This window comes from Rhipicephalus microplus, unplaced genomic scaffold (genome assembly GCF_043290135.1).
Source record: "Rhipicephalus microplus isolate Deutch F79 unplaced genomic scaffold, USDA_Rmic scaffold_12, whole genome shotgun sequence".
NCBI lineage: Eukaryota > Metazoa > Arthropoda > Arachnida > Ixodida > Ixodidae > Rhipicephalus > Rhipicephalus microplus.
In genome coordinates, this window is record NW_027464585.1 from 21,038,139 (window position 1) to 21,061,780 (window position 23,642).

Sequence of the window (23,642 nt, forward strand, 5' to 3'; positions counted from 1 at the left end):
TTTCAATTTCTAGAGATCCATACCGTCATTTCGAACAGCAATCCAAATTTTTCCGAAGTTCGTGTCAGCTTTTCTTCAAAAACAAAGGACCCCGCACGTGAAACATTTCCAGACACTGTCTTTAATGCTGCCCGTGAAATGCCATCACATGGCTGGCTGCAATCTCTTGATGTGCAGTATGAACATTTTTTGTGAGATGCTTTGAAGCTTCTGCAGATTAGGGCTGCTTAATTTGAAAGAATCACGTGATTATACCCCCAGGTTATTAGAAGAAAGCACTATAGCTGCTATATCAATGACACTTAAGCATAAGTAAAAAGAAAGCTCTGGCTAGATCATTGGTATGATGGCCGGGAATATTTGATAGCTGCCTCTAGAAATTGTGAAACAGTGTCACATCTGTGAGAGTGTGAGGCAAACAGGCTCGCCAGCACCACTTGCCCCGTCGAACTGGTGAACTAACTGACAGGAGCGAGTGCATCTAGAGAATGCGGAAAACGAAAACAAGACGTTTCTGGTAACCATTGTCTCACCCTTCAGTTGGGTAGATGTACAAATATTATATTCAAATAGTGCTCAAACTAGATTTGAAACAGTATGGTAACTGTTTTGGCAAATACGCGTTGCCTCATGAGTTAGCTACGCACAACAGGTCACAGTTCTAGGCAAAATAGTTTGAATATTTCCTGCAGGCGAATGAATGGCGTCAAGCATACTTGACTCCGACTTATCATGAACAATCGAACGGTGCAGCAGAACGAGTATTGCAGACTTCAAGCAGTCATTTCTGAAGCAGCTGCTAGAGCATGAATGAAGCTATTGTTCAAGGTCCTTGCAACAATAGGTGGAACACTTCGTTTTTCATACAGGACGACGTCACACGCAGTCACCAGTAAAACAGCAAAACAGTTGGTTTTAATGATAAAGTTGCGAACACGACCGTCTGCGCTCAAATCAAACATGCACGGTACGATCAATGTACAAAGCAACATGCACAGATTGAGGCAATCGCGCTTTATCTGTTCGTGGCCCTTTCTAGTGTTTTTTTCTATTTTAGCGCATTTTTTTCTGCATGAATTGAACCAAATAGCCCCTAAAACGTCATGGTTGTGATACCCCTTTGAAAACGACTAGTACACCTTATGTGGCACTAAATTGCGCTGATTTCTAGGTAATTCTTGTTACTGTTAGTTGTGCTCCTCTTACGAATGTGGGGAGAACGTGATATACCCCTGTCCTATTTTCTGAAAGAGAACAAGTATAATTGTACTAAATTCTAGCAGTTTTTTTCGTTTTTTGAACTCTCAAATTGGCATACCAATAATTAACTTTATAGACCGTTACTTTACTAATTGATTTGGTTGATATGTGGGTTTAACGTCCCAAACCACATATGAGAGAGCCGTAGTGGAGGGCTCCGGAAATTTCGACCACCTGGGGTTCTTTAACGTGCACCCAAATCTGAGCACAGGGGCCTACAACAATTCCGCCTCCATCTGAAATGCAGCCGCCACAGCCGGGATTCGAACCCGTGACTTGCGGGTCAGCAGCCGAGTACCTTAGCCACTAGACCACCGCGGCAGGGCTAATTTCCTTCATTCAAGAGCAGAAACCAGGCGGAAGTTTTTCCGTGAGAACGTAGCTAAATAAGTGAAAAACATTTGTTTTCGACACCCTGGCTTGGAGGTGATTACAGACCCATGCGTCTACCATGCAATTAAAGATTTGCACTTAGATATGAGCGATACGTGTAAGCTATGCAAGTCAGCTAAAGCATGCCTTTAACACGTGTTTTGGGAAATGTGCGGTGGTCCACCACGCTGCTCAATTCAGAACTGACGCATCAGCTTTGGTCGTTTAGCGAGCCATTGTGGCAGCGCGGGAGCAACAGCTCCAGGTGGCCATTTAGGTGTCCCGAGATCCGGACCCTCCGTTCACTGAATATTATATAGGCTTATTATTCACCACTTCACAACCAGTTCTATAATCGGCGGCAACTTTTCTTGGCACTCGAATGAAAGCTACGGAGGCGGAGCGTTTGCACATGTTTCACTACGCGAAGTAGTCCGTTTTCGCACGCGTCTTGTAACGCTTTGGAAAGTTACTGCGGCGTATCATCTGCGTTTCATGTATACGCAGACGCCGCTTAGCTTTTGAGGTTTACGTAAAAAGGCGGGGCTTTCTCGTGCGTTCCAAAACGCAGTCACAACGAATAAGGTAAAGTAAATACGACTATCCTAAAGGTGGGAGTTGTGTCTAGTCTCAAATAGCTCCACGTAGAAAATAAAGGGGTAATTTCTATATTTCATAGTGAAAATAGGAGCACTGTTGTGGAACTACATTGATTGGCGGCCCGCGATTTGGCTCGGTAGGCTTCAATCCAATGCCAAGAAAAGTTGTCGCCGAGTATAGCTCTATGAGCACAATCAACAACTCAGTGTCTCATCAGACGCTGGAAGCTACAATCTTGAAGCAGTTCTGTCCCGAGGAGGCTCACGCGGCAATCAGCGGTCAGTCGCGTATACTTGAAAAGCGTTGGCCTCAGCTGAAAGAGCCTACTGTCAACTGCGGGGAGAAAGCTCTTAGGATAACTTGGGCATGTGATGAATTAGGACAGTACACCATCGGGCTTCACTTCGATTTAGAAAATGGTCAAAAGCTTTCAATGCCCATTCTTTTTCATAACGAGGTCTACAGCCTAACACCCAGACTTCTGCGACTTCGGTTACGCTTTATGCGTTACGACTACGAGACCACTTTAATAGCCTATCGAGCAAGCAGCTTGTCACAGGCGTTTAACATTTGTGGGATTTCGGGGCTCTGGCTAAGCTGAGAACCCCTCAACGAAGGGGCGGAGACCGACAGAGCACCATGTTTGCTGATTGGAACCTCGACGGCAACTGTCCGCTGCCAGCGGCTGCTGCTTGCCACGAGCACGCTCACGATCATCGTTCCCCTCTTCTACATACAATCGGCACGCTGGCGGTCACCGCTCCCATACAGTCTAATTTGCTAGCCATTTTCAACGCAGGACTCTAAATAACTCGGAAGGCGCAGTATAAGCGCACTCAAGCGTCTTAATGGGCCTTTTGTCGCCGTAGGTAGCACGCCTTGAGAAATTTGTCATGACACAGAAGCACGATCGGGCAAGTAAAACCATAGAAGCTCTTACGAGCAAGGGCTTTTATTATACAGAACAAAACAGCGCTGTTAGTGGTCTCCGCTCATACCAGCAGCACGCACCGGAGTGGCGCGAGAACTCTACCGCAGAGCCATCCAGTGGGTGCTCTGAACAGCAGCGTAGCTACGAGAACGTACAAGTGAAAAGCCCTGATCATAAACTGCTTCACGTCTGAAACTAAGAAATATGATCGTATTCACTCAGATTTAGCTCAATCGGCAGCTGCTAGCTAGGCAAATTGGTTGCTCAGACAGTGACTAAGAGTAAGAATAACTATTAGCATATAGTAACTGCGGTGATAGTTATATAGTAACCAGTCAAGTACTCAACAGAAAAGAAAACATATCAAGTACGTGCCACAATACCAGCAGGCATGCCACGCAGCAATCGGGCAAACTCCCCTATCACCACTTGTCTACGAGAAGTGGAGTTGTCCTAGTTGATGATTTCACATGACGACAATCGTTCTGGGTCCCTGAACAGTTCACGGCCTTGGAATACGTGGTAAGCCAACGACTCTTCTTATATGAGGACTGTGCCAGCTCATGTATATGCCTCCAAAATTGATTATTTCCTGAACAAAGCGCACGTACACTAAATGAAAAAGTTGCCATCGGGCTGAAAACGTGTTAGCCATATATGTCGCGGAAACCCCCCTATTTACCACTGATCCTCTTAAAATATAGGATCCACGTGGACACTAAGAACATATGCATGTCGTATTGAAATCGGGCCCACCCGCTACCCAGCACAGCACGACTGAAATGTCCAAGTATGGATTACTATGTAAGAATACGTGCGCTTCTTGAATGGCTGCTCAATGGCTCAAATGTTCAATACCTCAATGCTCAAACGTCTGCCGCTTAACAAAGACGCATGACGACCCAATAGGAACTTTAGATGAGCATGCGCAAAACAAAAAAAATACATTCTGTTCTTGAGCACGTTTGATACAAATTCTGTGTCATTTCTGTTCCTTGTGCTACACATATTTCTTGGTAATCCACCTTGAAACAATGAAACAAATTATCAATTTTTTATTTATTAAACACTCACCAGTGTTTCAACAACCTTCTTGAGCGGAATAAAGTGCCTGGAGGTGTCGATGAGGAGACCACGGTGCTTAAATCTTGGGGCATCGTGGATCGTAGTCTCGTTTACGGCGAACTGCGTAGCAGATGTACAACACGAAAAGATTCACATTCAGATTTTCTATTTTTCTTGAATTACAACAAGGAAGATTCGGAGGCTGAAGATATAGCAACACCTGACGAAAGTTCTCTGTACCAGCTTTACAAAATAATAAATAGCAAATATGCAGAACATGTTCATTGCATACAATTTTATTTTGTTACAGCGTGGATTGGAAAAAGACCAACAAAAACTCAGTTCACAATACCAAATGACTGAACGAAAAGAGTCTTTTGTACAGTAGTAAAAAAAAATAATTTTAACGGTAGCATATTTACTTGCTGGTACATTTCTGAAGCTACCATAATTGTGTCCAAAGTAAATAAAAAAATTCACAGAAAAAAATTGAAAACAAGTTAATCTAAACATTGTATGACATGTCATTTCGCAGAAGCCCCAATTGCGTACTTATACACCAAATAGTAGCATGTATTTTAATTCAGCATCCTCAAAGTGAGTGCGTTAATTATTCAAATTCGTCTCAGCTGTTTTCTGAAAAGGTTAGAAATCACATTGAAGTCCAAATCTCCTTCCATCCGGTTAAGAAAAACATGGTTTGAAATTTTATAGTTTTCTTATCATAATTTTTTCGTGTTGTGGGCATGTGTCGCTTTTGTGCTCTAAAGCAATACGCTGTTTATTTTTGTTCTTTATGATATATAATTTTTCACGATGTACTAATTAAAGTAACTTGAGATAGAAGATTTGATCAGCCCTTAACACGTTTCCTATAAATAAAACAAATGGTGGGCATGGTGGAAACTACCGCCCACAATAATAGTAGAATAATGTAGTGGATGAATGCTGGAAAACGTTCTGCATGGTGTAGGTGAGATATAGCAGATGCTGCAGTGCCGGCAACGCTTTAGCGTGAAATTGCGTCAGCATCACCGTGACAAGCTGCCACAAAAATGAATGAAAAGTGATGTTGAAAAACAGGCTACAACGGAGATTCAAACGTGCAACCTGCGGATTCTCAATCGAAGACACTAACCACTGCGCCATACCAACGTGACTAAACTGGAGTGTTAAATAGCTAGTTCAGCCGTCGCTAGTTCACATATGAACTGATGGTTAGACTTCAGTTTTGTTTCTCGCGTACTCGACATAGACGAGACATGCGCCTGCTACTATAATTTTCACATTTAATAAACACAATGAACTGTTTTTGTAACAATTGCCACAGTGATAATGGCACGGGCGCTATGTTTTTGCTAACACTCACATTCGCAAGAAAAAGAAAACCAAGTGGTCTGGGGAGCAGGTGCAGTTTACCAGCGGTGTCTGACAAGTTTATTAACCGTTCCTCGCTCGTTCTCATGGGCGACATCTGCCCAGGCTTTATCACGCTTCTAGGCTTATTCCATCGATACGCCCACCTAATTGATTAAGTATTGGGATGATTTTCGTCCAACGTCGAGCGCAGTCATGCCAGTGTACTGCTGTAGCTAGCAACAACGACATACCGGCTTGGCCAACACGAATGCAGTGCACCGGAAACATCATGCTTTCATAGTGATTCAGCAAGCGTACGAATTGTCAAGTCTGTGTTCTCGCATAAGAGCCAGAAAAGTGCCGGCTGTCGGTAAGAGGAGACGTACGCTCTCTGGAAATGCTGGAATCGCGTCGCATCGATGTTTGTTTGTTCTTGCGCGGACACCTGACACAATAAAAATTTTTATTTAGGTTAATTGATGCCATGGATGTGAAATATTATCATTTTTACTCGTCGCAATTGTGTATTTTTAAACCCAGAAGCGCAGATAACACAAATGTACGGGTTCGGTTGGTAGGCCTAAACTTTGGTGGAAATCATATTGGTAGAACATGTAGTGTGCAGATCGCAGCTTGGCACACTATGTATATATTGCCCGAGGTTATAAGCCCACCATTTATCTGCTTACTGCTTCCCAGCATCATCGCAATGGTGGGCCGAGCTTCTCATATTGGTGCACCCAGTGGCCCGCCATAATAACCATCACTCATCATCTGCTTAGTGCTTTTCAGCATTATCGCAATAGTGGGAAGAGCTTTTCAGCTTGGTAAACCATGTGGCCGACCATAATAAGCACCACCTAACATCTACTAAATACTTTTTCCAGCATTATCGCAATAATGAGCAGAGCCCCCCATGATTTCCCACTATCGACCCGCTACTTCCCACCATCGTTTCCACTTTATGCACTATTATTTCCACAACGCCTGCCATGTTTTCAGTGCCCACCATGGTAGATTTTGCGATAGGGTTATGCTTTATAAATAATGGTTCTGTTCTTAAATCCTGTGGGTAGCCGCTCTATTGCCCAAAACAGCGTAGTAAACGTTTTTTTCAGTATTTCAAATTTTTTATAGTTGCCTTGTGTTGTCGTCCTCCATACTGAACTTCTGTAGCATAAATTCAAGGACAACAGAGCATAATACATTGATTTCATCTGCCTCACAGGGATGAAAGCAGCAGCTCTGTACAAACATCCCACATATTTTTCCAATTCCACTTCTACGCTGTTGATATGTGCATTCCTGGATAGGTGCTCTTCAAAAAAAAAAAACAGAACTTTTCGCGTTTCGACTGTATTGATACACTCCCCTTCATACAGTCCAAATCAAATCCTGGCTAGACTGCACGCCCGCAGGCAGGAAATCGAGTCAAACTATCGCCGCGTCTAGGCGACTAAATAGCCGTGTTGCAGAGAAACCGGCCCGATTTGAGGTGGCCTTCGAATTAGCCAGGACAAAGAATAGCCGGGATTTTAGGCTAAACTTTTCCTGGCAAGGCACGGCCTGCGATTAGGCGTGACATTTAGTAGGCGGCCCGGCCTTGATGCGGTGGCGGGAAAAACGTACTATTTTACGCTTTTCAGAGCGCTTTCTCGCCGAGACTGCGGCGGAAATTATGACTACAGGTAATTATAGTTCTCCTAGAATCACAATTACCCATATTAGCGAGAATAACATGCAAAGCACATCCCTGTAATTGAACTCAGGATCGCATGCACGTGAAGTAGATGGCTTACCCACTGCACCAACGCCACCGCGTGGCGGCGAGTCTTTTTGCCGGAGCATATATCTACCAAGTGGGTTTTTGCAAACCGCCTGCGGAACCTTGAACTGTTTTTGTGCCATGTGCATGCATTTGATCAGCGAATAGTTTGTAGGGCTTCATGAATTCGAGACAACTACGGTGAGCGCTTTCGGCTCCGACTTCGAATTATGCAGCGCCGTTCTGCAAGACCGATTACCGTGTGTTTGTGCGTCGTTTTAGTGCTTCCCCATCAACTGCGGGTGTTACGCTCACCGAAATTCGCGGACGAGGCTGTGTTCGGCTGTCGAAACCTGCGTATGTTCTCCGCATGTGCGTGTGCTGTGAGAAATTGGACCGATTTGTGTCGGAAAGTACACAAGTGTCCGTGACAGTAGCCTATTCTCAGCTGTTTGAAGACAATTCGCTTTCGCACGTAAACGTTGCATGGATATTTTAGCGTACCTACTCTAACATTTGCATTTCGTACGCGCGAACTGCCGCGACTTGTATGCTGGGAAAACAGCACGTTTTAGCATTTCAACGATTAGTTATTTCTGCAATGAGAATTTATGCACAATATTTCGCATTACTGAGTGCTTTTTACTCATTTCTGTCTCTAACTGACTTTATTTAAGGGGAGTGGCTACTCTTATCCTTATTCAGCATCACATCGTTGTTCAAGAGAATGCCAAAACATGCACCAAGGTCAAGTATGACGTACAAAAATTAGCGATGGACAGGTCGGTCTCCCTCCAAATAAATAATGCCTCTGCACATCTCTTTCGTGAACGTCGGCATGCAGTTGAGGTCAAAAAATGGTGCAGAACGAACCTCAAATTATCTATTCTTACTGCTAGCAGTTGCTCTTTAGAAAATGAGGATTTTTGAGCTGGTACATTTTCTCGAGAGCAGTACACTAGTTGTCTTGGTCATGGTTCACTGTTACAAATTCATGCTGGAATATGAGAACTGTACTTAATATTCAAAAGAGTGAGCAAATGTCGCTGACATACGCTCTCCTGCTAACTTCGCTTGATTAATTGATTGATTTATTGATTGATATGTGGGGTTTACGGTCCAACAACCACCATATGAATATTAGAGACGCCGTATTGGAGAGCTGCGGAATTTTCAACCACCTGGGGTTCTTTAACGTGCACCCAAATCTGAGCACACGGACCTACAACATTTCCGCGTTCATAGGAAATGCAACCACCACAGCTCGGATTGTAACCCACGACCGGAGCAGCAGCCGACTACCTTAGTTACTAGACCACCACAGCGGGGCTCTCCAGCTGACTTCTGCACCTGACTTCTGACTTCTGTACTTGATGTTCATTATCAAATTATGCAACCACTAATCAAAGATTGAAAAATAGATTTTCAATTTTGATCTTTTTCTGTCTCGCAGCCCTCGGTTTATTTGTTTTTTGCCATACTTTCTCAAAATCACCAGTTTAACTTGTTTGGTAGAGCATGAGCATGAACATACATAAGCCAGTGTTTCAGAAAGCTGTCATGCGTGCACTAGTACTCTTTTATTTATTGTATGACACAGTGTCATACCTCGACAACTGATTAACGGATAGTTGTTTGTACTTTTTATTGAAGTCAAAGGAGTAACAATGGCACTGATTATCCCAGTGTATACCCAAATGCAGAGAGATGTATGATATTGTAAATGAAGTGTGCCATATAGCATTGGAAAATGTTTTCGTTTCAGACCACCTTTTAGAAAAACGACCATCACAAGACTTTTGCCTCGAGAGCTTTAGCTCTTTACATTCAAAGACTACGTTTGTAACGTCCGCAAACTTGACTATTTCTGGGGAGTCACCGATATTTACTAGATCGTTTACATAAAGTAAGAACAAAAGGAAGCCTTGAGTTGACCCCTGCGGGACACCTTCAGTTATCAATAGTTTGGAAGAAGTGAAGTTATTTACCGTGACTACCTGAAAGCAACATTTTAAGTAACTGTCAACCAGGTTTAACAGCATACCACATATGTCATACTGGACTGTTTTTTAGGCAGTATGTCATCATGGATGCTGTCGGACGCCTTTTTAAAAGATGTATATTAATGATTTTTGTCGAATGACGCCATGGTACGACATTATATACTCAACACTACGTTTATTAGGCAATGCGTCTTAATTCCGTAACCACATAGGCTCCGACTGTAGCGGTCACATTTTTATTACTCAAAATGTGAGAGACCCGTGTACTGACAACGTCAGAACAAGGTAAGCGAGTCTTGGCCCCAAACATCGAAAGCGAAATATTGAGTGAGACAAATTTATGTGGGAAAATAAACCACATTTACAAAATATTAGGGGCAAATAGCCTATAACATGCTTAGGATCAATTTTAAAGTGCATGTCCTGCGACAGAGCGAGATTCGGAGCAGATATTGACGCGGTGTCACAGTAAACAAACTGACGTCACGAGATTGCGTTAGCTGGTCAGTGCGGTTCTGGTTTTTGCCCATTCTTGTGCGAAACACCACTGACCATTTTGCGTGATTGCGTGGCCTGCTGTGTTTACGTAGCCACCGAAGTGCTCCTACTCAGCTCGGGCATGTTTGAAATGAAACTCCGACTGCGCGCTTCAAAAACATCTCTTAAGAGCTACTGATTGTACACTCGCGCAAATGAGGTTTCAAGCAGTGATAAGCAGGTCACAATCTACCGATTGCAACAAAAAAAAAAACAAGGTGCAATTTGGTTGTGCCAGTGATTTAAGCCGTTACAATACGCGTTGAAACGCGCCAGCACGTTTCGTGTGTGCTTGGCATCGTGCACTTGGCATCTGACTGTTGAGAGATAGGCTGTGAGGCTCCGGAAGCTCGGCACCCTCTTTATGGCTACCGAAGCTCGGGTTGCGCTATTAAGGTTCATTCTTAAGTTGCATATTACGTGATATTTTAAAGCGATAGCGATAAAGAGCTCATTTGCCAGGAATCGTTGTTGATTGATATGTGAGGTTTAACGTCCGAAAACCACCACATGATAATGAGAGACGCCGTAGTGGAGGGCTCCGGAAATTTCGACCACCTGGGGTTCTTTAACGTGCACCCAAATATGAGCACACGTGCCTACAACATTTCCGCCTCTATCGGAATTGCAGAATACCACGTATTTTAGGAATACCATGTAATAAGAATACCACGTTAATAAGAATACCACGTATTTTAAGGAGCTTTTTCTATGCTGTTACAATTGCGTGGGTAAGAGAGAATCATGCCAAGCGTCCAAATTTGAAGTAGAAAACAACGTTAGAAGGATAAGAAGAACGATGGAACCAAAGCTAGGCACGTATAAACAACAAAATTTATTTCATTTTTCCGGTTCATCTATATTGCCCCATGGTTGTGACGTTAATAAGGCACGCATGATGTTTCTGAAATTGAACCCGAATTCCAGCTGGGAAATGTAAACTCGAAAGTAGACCTGACACTGCACCACTGATATCGGTGAGCACAGCGTCTGCCGTCGATACGCTGATCAGTGGCATGGTGCGTCGGTTTTATTACATGCGGCAACGAACAATCTAGCGTTATAGCTGGAAGCGGCTTTTTTTTTCAAGAATAAACTCGGTTCTTTGCGTTTGTGTGCTCCAACCTACCCGAAGCTCCCAATATAACCTAAAATGCTCCTATACATTGCAGCACTGTGCAAGGCTACCCGCGCGATGAGCCGATAAATAGATACGTGAGAACAGAGTGTGGCATTGCCTTCTTATTAAAAAAGGCATAGTGCACATTCTTGAAGAGTAAAATGAGGTAAAATATTAAAGCAGGAAACTACAATAAGCAGTAAATTCAAGCAAGAAATTACTATAATAATGCTAAAAAATGGAAGATTTAGCAGTGGGAATCGATTATATGCCAAGCACGAATGATAAAGGTTGATTTATCACTTTAACATCAGCAGAACATTACGAAAGATTTGTAAATAATGCCGTCCATGACTTCCATGACATAATTATCACCTTTGGATGTGTCATCTAGCTTCATTGTCAATTCACCTCACGCAATACCAGATTTGGTACATAAAGAGCTAGCGAAACGGCCGCGAGCGTGCTATGAGCGTAACGTGTAGTCGTACTTCACAGGACATGCATTCACATCACGTAAAACCAAATATGGTATATGTCGAGCTAGAAAAACCACCGCGAGCAAGCTAAGAGCCTAGCATGTAGTCACGTTTTATATGACGGGCATATCAAGATTATCATGTTTGAACGTGTCATCTACCTTTGTCGTCCATTAGCGTTACGTAATACCTAACTTAGTATATGTGAAGGTAGCCTAATGGCCACAAGCGCATATTGAGCGTGCTATGTTGTCATGTTCTTACATGACACGCGTATCATGGTTATCATAATTGCACCTGTCATATACGTTTTGTCAATTATTGACGTCAGGTGCCACCAGACTTGATATATTTGAAGCTAGCAAAATGATCGCGAGTGCACTATGAGCGTAGCTTGTATTCATACTTTACATGGCACGCATGTCACAATTATCATGTTTGGGCATGTCATTTACCTTCGTCGTACGTTGCCATCTCGTAATACCTAATTTGGCTAGCGAAATGGCTGCGAGAGCACCATGAGCGTGGCATGTAGTCATGTTGTCACATGACACGCATCTCATGATTATCATGTTTGCGCAAGCCACCTATGTTAGTCATCCGTTCTAGTGAAGTATTACTGAATTTCGTATATGTGAAACTAACGAGCACATCATGAACGTGGCAAGTAGTCTTGTTGTTGCATGACACACATCTCATTCTTATTGTGTTTGGACGTGTCATTTACCTTTGTCGTCCGTTCGCGTATCGTAATACAAAATTTGGTATATGTGAAGCTATTGAAATGACTGCGAGCGCATCATGAGCGTGGCATGTCATCTTGTTGTTACATGACACGCATGTCATCATTTTCGTGTTAGAGTCTATCGCTTATGTTCGCATAAAGTCATGTCTTACCATAGCAATATTGCAACCTGCCATGTGAACGAAACAACCGCAAAAGCTGCAGTTCCATGAAATTTAAATCACGACATTTGTGACATACATGTCACAATTCTGATGTTATGAGTAGGCAAATATGTTCTTCATACTGTCATGTGCGTTACCAAGTCCAGTATTGATACTATCATCGAAATGGCCAAGAGAGCTAACAGTCGTAGACGGCTAGATAGATAGATAGATAGATAGATAGATAGATAGATAGATAGATAGATAGATAGATAGATAGATAGATAGATAGATAGACAGATAGATAGATAGATAGATAGATAGATAGATAGATAGATAGATAGATAGATAGATAGATAGATAGATAGATAGATAGATAGATAGATAGATAGATAGATAGATAGATAGATAGATAGATAGATAGATAGATAGATAGATAGATAGATATGCTCAAAGTCACCGACGTTCGCTAGGAAATGCATTTATTATCAAAACATATCCACGGAGAGAATGGTGATGTGTTAGTTGAAGAATCTGTGTGTCCATCCTCTGTGCATGCGTCATGTGTCCGATTATTTTCAAAATGCAGACAGTGTGCAAGTAAAACGGACGAGACGCGAGCCAACAAAGCCGAGCGCAAGCGTCTTGAATGCGACTGCCACTCTTCTTCGTCAATGCCCTTCCAATAATTCCCCACATACGGCGACTATCCAGGAGACTGAAAGAGGCACTAAATCTCCGCCTACGCAGCATCATAGAGTTTCTTAATATACACTACAGGGAACTCTGGCGCTAGTGTCTATGAGAGCTGCAACGCACGGCGCTTCAGCGAGCATGGGAATGATAGGTAGTACACATATTTGTCTAATTTTTGTACTTCTGGCCTGCTTCTGGCTGCGTTTTGTGTTCGTGTGGCTTGGAGCTCTTTTTTCACGAAATGAAAAATCAGCAAATGTTCAGTGATTTTGCTTCACCACCTTATCTTTTAAAACATAACTTTTCAAACCAGGTCACGAAGTTCAAAAGGTTTCATACTTTTCTTTAAAACGAAACCGTAAGCAGCAATAAACGAAGCCGCAAGTACGATTCGCCACCCGCAAGTACGAAGACAAGGCAAATGTGTGTACTGCCCATCATTCCCATGGTCGCTGAACGATCACAGCACCTGAGTACCCTCTATTCACTTTTAGGAAACTCTATGCCCAGCACAGCCCACGCAGCAGCCAATCAGAGAGTAGTGGTACAGCAGCCTCTACAATATCCTCACGCAGCTGCAGTTTGTAAGTACCTCTATGATACTGCGCCGTCTAATGAACTATTCCGGAAATACTGCATTCTTTTCTTTCTCGTCTCTTTTCTCTGTTACACGTGACGCATGACAAATTTAGACTATGAGGATCTTCGCCTCTAAAAGCGCACACCTCATGTTCTCTAACGAGCGTAAAAGTGCGCGAGGCGCAAGATATAAACAACTCCTTGCAGCGCACAGCGTCGTTGAAATTTCATAGTGCCTTCCGGGATAACTAGGTAGTCTAGAGCAACCAGTAGTCGAAACTCCTTTTATGACTGATAGTGTCGTCGAAGCAGTTCTCCTGTAAGTCCACGCCGTATTATCTGCGTCAACACCCTATCATGGTGGCCAGGCTCGTATTCCATGAAGCGTCGTCAAATATTTTAGCGGCAGTGGGCGGACCTCTGCTGGTTCTTGATATGTAGGTGGGCCCGTTGTCGGGCTTTCTCGGCGTGCTGAAGGTATAGAGTCACACCGAGGTTTCTTTCGGCAGGGACGTTTTGCAGCATGGCGTCAAGCGTCGTCGCCGTGTACCTTCCGTAAACTAACTTGTAAAGCGTCATTTGCGTCGTTTTTTTGAACAGTGGTGTTGGATGCGAGAACACGAGCGCAAGAAAATCATCTCACGTCTTGTTTTCAACGTAGACGTAAATAGCCCTCATGTCGGCGATAGTCAAATCTAGGCTCTCGGTGAGACCGTCAGTGTGCAACTAGTCTGTAGTAATTCGATGGTGACTTGATTGCTGGCTGTACGCCAAGATCATCTGGGTTAGCTCTGCAGTAAATTCCGTATATCTGTCCGTTCTGAGGACCTTCGAGGCACCATGACACATGACGATGTTTTCAACGAAAGATTTCGCAACCTGAGATGCACTGTCTTTGCACAGGTCTTCTGTCTCGGCGTCTCATCGAAAAATGCAGCTACGAGGCTGCATTTTTTTATCAAACTCGAGGTGGAAAAAGGTTACAGTAAGTCTTTTCAATTTGCTAGAACGCTGGCAAAGTGACTCGATTGACTGTAGAAGTCCAGATGTCGGTGGTTTCTTCCGTCGCTGACAATCATGGTCAGACTTCATGAAACGACCAGCGCCGGCAGCAAGAGGCTGCCAGTAATACTTTCTTTTCAGTTTGGCGGGCGTGCGGGAAACACCCAGGTGTGCTGCTATGAGGTCATCGTGGAGGGCCCTGAGCAGTTCACGATCTGCAAGGTAGCTGTAGAAAATCCTTGGCTCGACGAGTCCAAAAGTTTTCTTTAAAAGGACGTCGTTTCGCTAGATAAACGATGCAAGTGCTTGCTTGAAAGTCTTCAGCATAACTACGGGATTACGCTAGAACCCCTTTAAGAGCTCAAAGTGCCGGGTCAGCTCATTACCGCTAATGGTAACAATGCTTAATCATCAACCCGGTCATTTTGCGGTGGTACGTCGACGGGGACACGGAAGAGGCCCTTAGCATCTTGTAAAATACGGTTATAATTATTTCTTGAAGTCTCAGGCTCCACTGTGCTGGGTAACGCGAATGATTTTTCAGACTTCCTAGCCAACACGAGGCTTAGTCGTCACTCACAACTTTGAAGGGTCGGCCGAAAAGTTAAGGGTGCAAGTGAATTCTAGCCAAAATCATGGGAGGGCGTTCTTTTTCTGTTCTAGAATAATTGGCTTCGTCTTTTGATAGACACCAGTCAGCAAAACTGATGATCAAACAGCCCGTCGTCGGCGTCTCCTAAAAGACGATGAAGTTCCGCCTTATCTGTTCCGTGCGTTCTAGCCGGGCGCAAGAGAGGATGCCGACCGGAACGACAGTGTTTATGGTTGTTCATTATAGAGCAAGCATCATTAAAAGATTTGGTAAAGCCAATACCTCATATCTTGCCACAAGACCCAGATTTGGAACAGCAACGCGCCACTGGCTCGTCCTTCCGCCGACACACCAAGTCTTGCGGCCATCCGTAATTCTTTGATGGCCCCGGTAAGGACCTCAAGCCCCGTTCATTTCGACTGACGATTGACACCACATGACACCGTGAGTCGACGCCGAATTCCACGGTACCCAGACCTGTCATCGCTACTCTCAAGCTACCGAACAGTTTTGGAAGTCAAACTCAGGACTCTGGTTTCTGCGAATCGAGCCCCTCTTCCTGTGACAGCGGGCACCAATACAATCAAAAAAGTTTGTCAACGTCATCGCCACGTTATCACCTGCTGTCATTACCATTGTAAGAGACATTCTGTGCACTACACGTCCTCACACCTTCTACAACAGATTAATATCGTAGCTCATACGTCCGACAACCGAGTCGGAACCGCGTAGGCAGCAGCAGCTTCCCTTCGCGTAGGAATTTGACGACCGAAAGCCTATGATCGCTTGCCTCGCAGCGTCGGCTGGTACTAGTACTGACATGAAACATGCCTTCTTCAGTGTGGTCAGTCATCGCAGATAGCGGGAAACCTACGGGTCATTGCGTGGGCCTGACACACAGTCACCTGTTCCCCGTCACGGACCACGTCACCAAAGTTCGGACCGACACAGGCGCCAAAGTGTGTGTCGAGAACGGCCCCGGTGAGTATTTTTCAATTTGATAGAATGGCCAGCAAGGGGACTCACCAGCCGTTCCTACGCCATCACTCCTACTATGCTAGGGGACCGACGATGAAGCCAAACCACGCCGCCTGTCACCGCTGGTAATGGCTGATCCATACGGCCCTATAGAAAGAGATTTCCTATTCTTAACATCGCCATGAGACGCACACTCCGATAGGCTTCATTCATCGCTAACGTGCGTGTACCAATTACAGCTGTGGATTTTTTTTGGTCTTTCAAGCTTCCGGTAGACCTATGACACAGCCGTCTCGTAGATTCTGAGACTCATCTAGCATTTCAAGGCTTGAGTTCAAGTTGTAGGGTTCTCGGGGCTGTGGGTAGCCCGAAAAATCCTCTGGGAAAAGGCGGAGACTGACAGAAATTATGTTTTCTGATCGAAACCCTTTCCACAACTGCCCGCTGCCAGCGGCTTCGGCGGGCCACGAGCCCACCCGAAATTGTCACCACTGTTTTCTTCCTACGATCGGTGCTCTTGCAGCTGCCGCTGCTATACTGTCCCCTCTCATTCGGCGAACATTTAGAGAGGAGCGCGATGCGGTAGCTTCTAGGCCTCGCCACGATGGAACGCGGGCGGCGCAGAAGACCACATCCCGACACAGTCAACCGCGCCCAGCGGCAAACTCCGCTGCTGCCCGAGAACGGAGGCGCACCGGACTCGCTCACGTTGACGACCACCATCTTCGGCGAGCGCAAGTATGAGCACACCATCGTCGGCGAGCGCATGCCGATGCTCCTGGCGCAGCACCAGTATTGACAAATTATAAGCCATTCTCGTGTGTTGGTTCTGTTGGGGCTATTCGGACCAGTCGCGCGTCGTTGGCGGACATTCCTCCATGTGGTAGTCATCGAACACGGCAACCTCGGCAGCTTTGAGGTACGGACATCCCCGCCGTAGCTCTGTGTGCGTTCGCCTGCGGTGCTCACTTCTTCATCCTCGCTGATGTTGGCACGTGATCGCCTTTTAGGTTCTGTCTCGGCGCAGCTTTGGTCCTTGAAAACAGCGACATCTTAAGCAAAGCCAGACAAGCTGATGCAGTTGCTCACGTTGTCGGCAGCTTCCTTCAACTGCTCCGCCTTTTCTCTCGAGCTTTCCGTGTATTCCTGCAGTGGCCTCACTCCACCCAGTCTGGATTGTTGTTTGTCCACTTACTCCTTGCTTGCCTCATACTCCATCAGTCGCTTCTTCGCCATATCTGCCGTGGCCATCTCTCGTTTCAGCTTTGCAAACTCATCATACATTGTCTCTAGGTCAGCCTCGCAATTTTTTCAGACTGTGCTTCATGGTTGTCTCAATGTGCAACGAAACACTGAGGAGTCCCTGAAATTCGCAGAGCTTTAACAACAAAGTACTAGGGTCAGCTTCGAGCCCTCGAATTAGCTCTTAGTTCTACTTGCAATTTGCTCATTTCTTGCTAAGTTCTAAAGTTAGTGCCTGCGCTTGGCTGACCTCTCGATCGCGTTCCTACTCAGCCTGGGTGAGCTGCGCACTGCACGCGGAGGTCAGCTGCCTGCATTCGCAGCTCTTCTACCTTGAGACTCCTGGAATGCACGCTACCGCTGAAGCTCCTCTTCGCGACTGCACTGCATGTTCGTCAGCTCAGTGTTCTCTCCAGCAAATGTGTTTCGAACTGGGCAGACTGCTGCTGCTGCTGCTGCTGCTGCTGCTGCTGCTGCTGCTGCTGCTGCTGCTGCTGCTGCTGCTGCTGATTCTTCAGGCGCAGCTGCGCATCTGCGAGCAGCTACTCCCAAGTGCGAACCTTGTTTTTTATGTTAGAATTGTGGTGGTTCTTCTCCTCAACGATAGGGGTTGCCCTGGATTTTTGCGTGCGCTTGAGCACGTCGTGTTCATGACGGGTCGGGATCGTGCGGGTGCTTCAGCTCATCATGTTCACGAATCAAGTGTCCCAACTCTCACTCCAGCTGGCTGATGTGAATAGCGCGCTGCAATGTAACCTGCTTGAGACGACCAACTTAAGTCGCAACGGCAGCGTTGTCCCTCACAAGGTCCCGAGCGTGAGCCTGCTATGCTTCCTGCTTGCAACACTCGACTTCCATCGCGTATTCATTCTCGCCATCCACGCTGCAGCCTTCTTCGCATTCGCCAGCCCCGTCTCTCTCTGCACAATGATCGCCTTTCACAAGCTACTCGTCTTTGCCTACAAATCAATGCACCGCACGTCGTTGTGTCTTTCTTTTTTGTTGCTTTCCTTGTTTTCGTATTGTAAACATCACTATTAGAGCCATCGGTAGCTTCTTTTCAAGCCACAGCGCCGTCTCATCACGCGGCGTCTCCAAACATGGCGGCCACCTCCACGCCAGCGACATGCCATGCATCCTCACGACACGAATGGGCCTCTGCCGCGCCTCCATGGAACTCACCTCCACCTACGCGATGACGGATACGGTGGCTGTATATGGCTCTGAAATTTTCTGAGCAAATTGAGGAAGCTCTTCGAGGAACGGAAAGGAGGGGCCTACTAGGTGTAAATGAAAATAGGAGTGGCATCACCGGATAACGTGCAAAACCTTAACGGCCTCAGGAGCAGTGCGGTCCACCCAACGACAGAGCTCCAGCATGGCCTAGACAAAATCGCGCACACCCTCCTCTGGATGTGGCGTTAAGACATCGAGCTCGCGCTGGATATGGTTGCCGTCGGTAACCAGCAGGAACTCCACCCGGAATGCAACGACGAACTAATTCTAGGAATGGAAGGGAGGTTGAAGGTGCTGCCATTGTTCTGGGGCACACGTAGCGCAGCTGGGAGGACCCGCTGAAGCACGCGTTGGTCTCCGAGAATTCGTTGACAGTCGATTACACAAAAAAATGTCACTAATATCGAGGGCGAATTTTATAGAGCCTCGGCACAAAAAGAAGGACATGGTCAGTTCCGTCCTCAGGGCCATGGCTGCAGACTCTGCCAGGTACCTCGATTATGTCGGGATTTTGAGGCTATGCCTAGCCAAAGAACCCCTCAGAGAAGAGATGGAAACGGACGGAAACCAGGTTTACTTATCCCAACCCTGGCCGCAAGTGCCCACTGCAGCGTGCCACGAGCACACCCGCGATTGGCGTCTTCCTCTTCTACCTCCTATCGGCACGCTCACGGCAGCTGCTTTCATACTGCCCCCTCCCATCCGAAAAAGTGGAGAAGAGATGCCGCATAGATTGAGGGGCTATCCCTGGCCACGGCAAACAGCAGGTGACGCACGAGACCACAAGCCGGTGCACTCGATTCGCGCAGGGGACAGCGCCACCGTCGACGCCTGAAGACGGATGTGCAACCGACTCGCAACTGCTTCGCAGGACAGAACTCTATGCTCTTCACGCAGCCCCTTAAGAAAATGTCGTATACTGCGCTTATATAAATTATATTTTGTCGCATATAACCCTATATTTATTTATTTATTTATTTATTTCGACATACTGCCAATCCCATCAGGGATTTTAGCAGGAAGGGCGTGAACATAAAAATTCGAATAGGTACACAATAAAGACATACATCGCGATAAAGTACAGAATGAAACTAACAGAATCGGATCATTTAACAATTTCAGATCAAAGAAGGCATAAAACATTAGTGTAAAGAGAAGTTGTCAGAAGAAAATAAATGCAGCGACTTGGTTGACACATTGGTTGACATATTGGCATATGCATCAAGAAACACAACAAGAAATCACAGCAATAAGAAACTACCCTACAATATGGCAAAGTATTTCAAGGAAGGGCAAATTTATACACACTGAAAAACAGAAATATGTTCAAGAATCAACAGGGCGATTTCTCTTCACCTGGATTCAGTACTAAAAATTGCTTAAAGAAAAAAAAATGATGACATGATACTTCGCTCGTACATTGTTCACACGAATACCCATATTAAAATCAACCAGGTGATTCCGTTTGCATAATACAAAGTTCATTTTCGACAAGGGTTAGAAATCTTGCTAATTCGGTAGTGCTGGAGATACTCGGATCCAGTTTATTCCATTCATTAGTGGCTAACGGAAAGAATGAGTACCTAAAGCAGTTTGCGTTGAAGGAGTATTCGTTAAGTCTCATTGGGTGTTTCTGGCGTGTTTTTCTAGTTTGATCAAACGTAAGATAGGCGGATACTTCAATGTTTAAATGACCATGTATTAATTCATGTATGAATTTTGCACGTGCTAACCTTGTTCTATTACTTACTAGAGTAAGTAATCCAGCTTTTTTCATTAGTTCAGTCGGAGAATCTGTATGTCTGTACTTGTTGTAGATGAACCTCAAAGCTTTCCTTTGTATTCCTTCCAGTTTCGTTAATTGCTGTTTTGTGAATGGTGACCAAATAATATTACCGTATTCCAGTAATGATCGCACAAGGGAAGTGTATGCAAGCAGTTTTAGAGAAGGCGGGGCCTGGCGAAGCCGGTATTTGAGTGTAAACAAACGGCGTAGTGCAGCTGAAGTAACGTAACTTATGTGTGCATCCCATCTTAGATCTTCAGTTATAATAATTCCAAGATATTTATGCTGACTTACTCTAGTTATGGGAATGTCATTAATGGTGTAAAGAAAATTTGACCTAGTTTTTTTTCGACTTACTGATAAAATTGTACACTTGTTTACATTAAGTGACATCTGCCATTTACGGCACCAGCAGGAAACATCTTGTAAAGCACTATTTAAAGCTACATGGTCCTCCGTGGAGTTTATTTCTCGATATAGCACGCAGTCATCCGCGAATAATTTGATTTTTTCTTTAATATTTGTAGGCAAATCATTAATAAAGAGAAGAAACAAAATTGGCGCCAGCACACAGCCCTGCGGAACTCCAGATGTGACGGAGGTGGTAGCAGAGGTTTCATCGTTAAATTCCACATACTGTGTACGATCAGTAAGATAATTTTTGATCCAGTTAAGAACAGTAGAATTTCCTAAGGTGGCCTCAAGTTTTTGAAGTAGTTTCTTGTGCGATACCTTGTCGAATGCTTTGGCAAAATCGAGGAAGATTAGATCAGTTTGTTTTTGGTTGTCAATACTCTGGGATACCTCATGTGTTAATTCCACTAATTGAGTTATGGTTGAAAGACCTCGGCGGAAGCCATGCTGATAGGGAGATAATATACGTTTTTCTTCTAGGAAAACAGTTATTTGTTTAAGAATTATGTGCTCCAAGATTTTACAGATTGTACATGTCAGGGATATAGGTCTAAAGTTAGATATATCATTTCCGCATCCTCCTTTATGCACAGGAACAACTTTGGCCTTTTTCCACTCCACAGGTAAAGAGCACGTTGATAGTGATTTGTTAAACATGACGCACAGATATTTAGCTAGCACCTCTGCATATCTTACAAGAAAGATGTTAGGAATGTTGTCAGGCCCTGCTCCTTTTTTTGTGTCCAAGTTTAACAAGAGATTTATGACACCGGCCTCATTGACAATAATCGGTTCCAGGGTACCTTCCGCACTAGTGTCGATGTCTGGAATGTTTCCGTCATCGACAGTGAATACAGACTTAAAATAGTTGTTCATTTTGTCTGCAGTGATCGGGTTATCTTTTTCTGGGGGTGCGTTGCTTTTGTTGTTTTTTGCAGGCTTTAGGTAGCTCCAAAACTTGCTGGGTGAATTTTTTAGAAAGTTTGGCAATGTTTTAGTGAAATAGTTGCTCTTTGCTGTTTTGATTTTTGTTTTTAAGTCACTCACAGCAGCAGTCAAATTATCTACTGTTACTGCTCCGGGTTTTCGTTTCATTCTCTTTCGTATTCGCTTTACTTTGCGTTTCGCATGTATTACCTCACTGTCATATGTCAGCATATGCGGCTTCTGTTTACCATATATCAATGTATATCTGGCGGGGTAGGTTCACATACGAGCTTATATACATATGGCATGGTTGGTCTATATAAGGAGTCAAATTTGGTCTTATAAGGCGCGTTTACGCCATGTATGACATATGAAGTAGATCCCAAAAAGCGGAAGCCCGGCATTTCCGAGATGAACAACGCATTTATATAGCACCGCGATCACAACCTTTTATGAGGATTTTTATATATAACAATCCGTACACAATATCGACCTGATTATTTTCAGCAACAACAAGGGTATTAAGTTTATATATATATATATATATATATATATATATATATATATTATATATATATATATATATATATATATATATATATATATATATATATATATATATGTATATATATACTGTTCTTAGCACTGCAATAAAACAATAATTAGGCTTTGTGTATCTAGTGGGGGCAGCTACGCATACATTAGTGTAATTTATATTGTACAAGTTTTTCATTAAATTTAGGTTTCCAACAACAAATTACTTTGAATACGTCGTAAATAATGTATATGAAAGCAGACATATTTTACAAGAAAGGAATCTTGGCAGGTCACAAAAAGCATTGAAGCTCCCGAATCTCGCTGTTCTGATCAAGCAATCTTATACAGCACTGCCCACTCATGCTGTACAGCATACAGCATGAGTGGGCAGTGGAACGGAGCGGCCGCCACCATGGTCTCATCTAACCACTTTTTGCTTTTCGTACAGTTGTTCGCAGTCATCAGCACGAGCTCGCCGGACTGCGTGGAACCACATGCGCCTGGCACGCCATACGGCACGTGCCCTCCGCAGCCCGAACCGAGCCGTTATTGCCCGGTGCCACTTCAGCCTCCCGTTCCGGTAACCCCTTACGCTGCCACCAAGCCAACCGCATCGACATCGTCAAGCCACCCAGAAAACTACAAATACAGCCAGCCTTGCACCGGGCGCCTCAGTGGGCAGTGGAACGGAGCGGCCGCTACCATGGTCTCATCCAACCACTTCTTGCGTTTCGTACAGGTTGGTCCCTCCCAAGATTATAGCGCTAAGTGATCTGGCAATTATTGTCTGCTGCTCCTTCCATGCCCACATGTGTTGCTTGATATAGTCGCAGAGTGTTTTGTCGTTATAAAGGAACTTCTTCTTTGCGGGGATATTGAACAGAATCCTGGTCCGAATAGCGAAGTATTAGCCGCCATCAGCAAACTAACCGCACACTTGGATGAGCGTCATGACAACTTGCAGAAGACTATTAACGAAGTTAAAGAAAACCAGTTGCTACTTGATTCCAAAGTAACAGATTTAACCTCCCGACTAACTGTACTTGAACGGAAGGTTATTTCCCTCGAGAGCGTTCCAGACAATGCACAGATGCAAGGTCTTGAAACGGCTGCCGTGCGACACGAAAGTGTCGCTCTCAGTTCACGGCTTGATGACTTCGAGGATCAATCTCGTAGGAAGAACCTATTTTTTATGGGATATTGGATTCTGCTTCCGAAACCTGGGCTGAGTCGGAGCTTAAAATTCGTGAAATCCTGTCTGCGTCCCTTAAACT

At 44.6% G+C, this 23,642-nt stretch overlaps 1 protein-coding gene across 4 annotated transcripts in view; it reads right to left on the reverse strand.

The window, feature by feature from the left end:
* Positions 1 to 23,642, reverse strand: part of LOC119166687 (beta-hexosaminidase subunit alpha) — a 592,332-nt gene that overhangs the window by 356,620 nt on the left and 212,070 nt on the right. For all 4 annotated transcript variants that reach the window (XM_075882395.1, XM_075882396.1, XM_037418007.2 and 1 more), the window contains one exon: positions 4,238 to 4,348. In XM_075882395.1, coding sequence (XP_075738510.1) covers positions 4,238 to 4,348 — 111 coding nt within the window. The remainder of the gene's footprint in view (positions 1 to 4,237; positions 4,349 to 23,642) is intronic.